This window comes from Chroicocephalus ridibundus, chromosome 4 (assembly GCF_963924245.1).
Source record: "Chroicocephalus ridibundus chromosome 4, bChrRid1.1, whole genome shotgun sequence".
Taxonomy (NCBI): domain Eukaryota; kingdom Metazoa; phylum Chordata; class Aves; order Charadriiformes; family Laridae; genus Chroicocephalus; species Chroicocephalus ridibundus.
The window spans coordinates 65,779,133-65,781,776 of NC_086287.1; the positions used below are offsets into that span (position 1 = coordinate 65,779,133).

General features: G+C 61.0%; 1 protein-coding gene across 1 annotated transcript; it reads right to left on the bottom strand.

The window, feature by feature from the left end:
- Window positions 1-367: 367 nt before the first annotated feature.
- On the bottom strand, window positions 368-2,644 carry SIX6 (SIX homeobox 6). The gene is made up of 2 exons (XM_063332538.1): window positions 1,899-2,644; window positions 368-701 (listed from the first exon to the last, which is right to left on the bottom strand). Exons 1-2 carry the CDS (start codon window positions 2,468-2,470, stop codon window positions 533-535), a joined length of 741 nt encoding a protein of 246 aa, XP_063188608.1. The 5' UTR covers window positions 2,471-2,644; the 3' UTR covers window positions 368-532.

The following is a 2,644-nucleotide window of genomic DNA, read 5'->3' on the forward strand; positions in this document are numbered from 1 at the left end:
TAATTAATAATAATAATAATAGAAAAAATCTACCATAGCAATCCCTTAAATAAGTAAATAAACATTATATATATATATATAAAAAAAACCTTTAAAGTAAAGCAGAACCCAACCAAAAGAACAGCGTCTTTTCAACATGAAACACCCCCGCAGCATAAGGGCAGGCGCTCAGACATTTTGCAACTTGGCATTCGGTTGTTTTGCTGTTGTGTTTTTTTTTTTTTTTTTACGTTTTTTGGGCTTTCTTTAATTTAATTTAACTTAAATTTAATTTTTATAGGCATCAATTCTGCAAATCCTTCGAAATAAAGGCGACAACGACTTTTATCACGTTTTTTAATGCAGTCTGCTGCCGGGCTGGGAGGAAGGCGCGGGCGGGCGGCGTGTGGCTGGGGAGCGCCCCATACCCCGGCTTTGGCGACTGCGGCCGGGCAATTGCAAGCCCCGCTGCTCCGGCCGTGTCGGCAGGCAGGCAGGCAGGCACCGGTTTAGCTGGACCTCCCGCTCCCCCCGGTTTGTCATGGCGGTGGTGTCAGATGTCACATTCACTGTCGCTGGATGTGATGGAGATGGCGGAGGTGGCCGCTTTGCTGGAGAGGCTGGCTGCGGGGCTGGAGGCAGCCCCCACCGCCTCCCCGCCGCTCTCCTCCTCCGCTTGCAGCGAGCGCACCGAGCCCTGCGTTAGGACCTGCTGCTGTAGCCTGCAAGGAACCGGCACACACAGCATCACCGCCCGGCCCTCCGCGCCCCGGGGACCCGCCGACAGCCCTCCCGCTTCCCCCCCAACGGACTGTCCCGGCCGGCACCCCCACGCCGCTGCCCCCAGCTCCAGCTCACACCAGTTATCCCAGTCTTGCGGCTCTGCCTGAGAAACTGGGTGTCCGCCCCAGGGCCAGCCCTGCTCCTCAGCCGGCACACCCAGGGGGCGGCTGTCTCCCCCCTCCGCAGCCTCTGTCCTCATCCGAGGGGTCGGTCATTCCCTGCAACATCTCCCGGGCGGCGGTTCCCCCCCGGCTGGCCTTACTTCTTCCCTCTCAGCCGATGAAAAAGGGGCTGCGGGTGTCAGCACCCATTTCCCCGACGTGCGGCCGCCCGGTTGCGCGCAGTGGCCGGCGGGGTGACAATTGACACCCCACCCCCGGGCTCCTGGAGGAGAGATAACGGGGGACTCTGCTCCCTTCCCCGCTTCCCGGGGCGTCTGCTTGTGCCACTAGTGCCAGGGTAACACCGCACTTTCAGAGTCGCGGTTTTGTTCTTTAAGATTCAAAAAAAAAAAAAAAAAAAAAAAGGAGAGGAGAAGAGCAATAAGAAAATTATCCTAAGAAACGTTCCTGGCTGGCGCCGGCGGAGGTTTAGGGGCAAGGCGGCTCTCTGCAAACCAGCAGGGCCCGCAGAAGGGCATTGCCGGCTCTGCTCCAGAAGTACAGATAGGAAATAGGTATCTGTATGTCCCGGCAAAACTTCGAAGGGCTGGGGGGTGGGGAGGTTCTCTCCGCTTAGCCGCTGAACACGGCCCTTCTGCCGCCGGATCCTGCCGAGGTCACGGCAGCTCCGCCAGCCGCCGTGCCCGGGCGCTCTCTCTCCCTCTCCTCCTCCGAAGAGCGGCCAAGAGGGAGCCCGGGCGGGGACCCTCCCCTACTCAAAATTATTAAACAAATAAATAAACAAATAAATAAATACATAAATAAAAAGCCGTCGGCTTTTCCCGCTGCTCCTACTTTATCTCTCTATATTTTCTGGGGAGAAACTTCCCGGGCTCGTTTCCCCGTCCCCCGAGGCCGCGCTGCCTCCTCCGGCACCCTCGCACTGCCCACCCCGACCCTCCGGCCTCGGCGGGCGGGGGCGAAGTCTCCCTAAGGGGGAGGCCCTGTGCCCCGACGGGATGGGCAGCACCTTACCTGTTCTTAGCGGCTGCTGCCCTGTCCCTTTGCCTGCGGTTTTTGAACCAGTTGCCCACTTGCGTGGGGGTAAGTCCCGTGGCCTGAGCCAGTTCCCGCTTTTTGCTGGGGTTGGGGTAAGGGTCCTGCAGGTACCACTCCCGCAGCAAATGCCTCGTCCGCTCCTTGAAGCAATGTGTCTTCTGCTCGCCGTCCCAGATGGTGCGGGGCAGCGGGAACTTCTTCCTCACCCGGTACTTGTCCACCGGCCCCAGGGGTCGGCCCCGCAGCTTCTCCGCCTCCTGGTAGTGGGCTTCCAGCCAGAGGGCTTGCAGTTTGGCGTGGGACTCCTTGGTGAACTTGTGGTTCTCCAGGATGTGGTAGAGCTCCCGGTAGTTCCCCGTGTGGAAGGCCACGATGGCTCGCGCTCTCAGCACCGACTCGTTCTTGTTGAGGGCCTCGCAGGCCGCGGGGGCCACGGGCAGGGACCAGAGGAAGCGCCCCAGGCGCTCGATGTCCCCGCTCTCCTCCAGGGTCTCGCATACCCCGGCCACCTGCTGCGGGCTGAAATTGAGGATGGGCAGCTGAAACATGGAGGCGGCGCCGGGCTCCGCTCCGCGCACCGCGCACCCCCGGCGATGCCCGCCGCCGCCGCGCACACCCCCGCGGCGGGGAAGCGGGCAGCGGCTCCGGCGGCCGCCCCTCGCTCCGCTTCTGCCTCCTCCGGCCCCGGCGGAGCTGCCGCGGGAGGGACGTTGGAGGGCGGA

What these genes read in the sequence shown, in the direction of transcription:
- SIX6 (XM_063332538.1), bottom strand. Translation starts at nt 2,470, where the DNA reads ATGTTTCAGCTGCCCATCCTCAATTTCAGCCCGCAGCAGGTGGCCGGG. An exon ending in GCAGCAGCCGCTAAGAACAG is followed by an intron (nt 702 to 1,898) that starts GTAAGGTGCTGC and finishes GGTTCCTTGCAG; the next exon opens with GCTACAGCAGCAGGTCCTAA.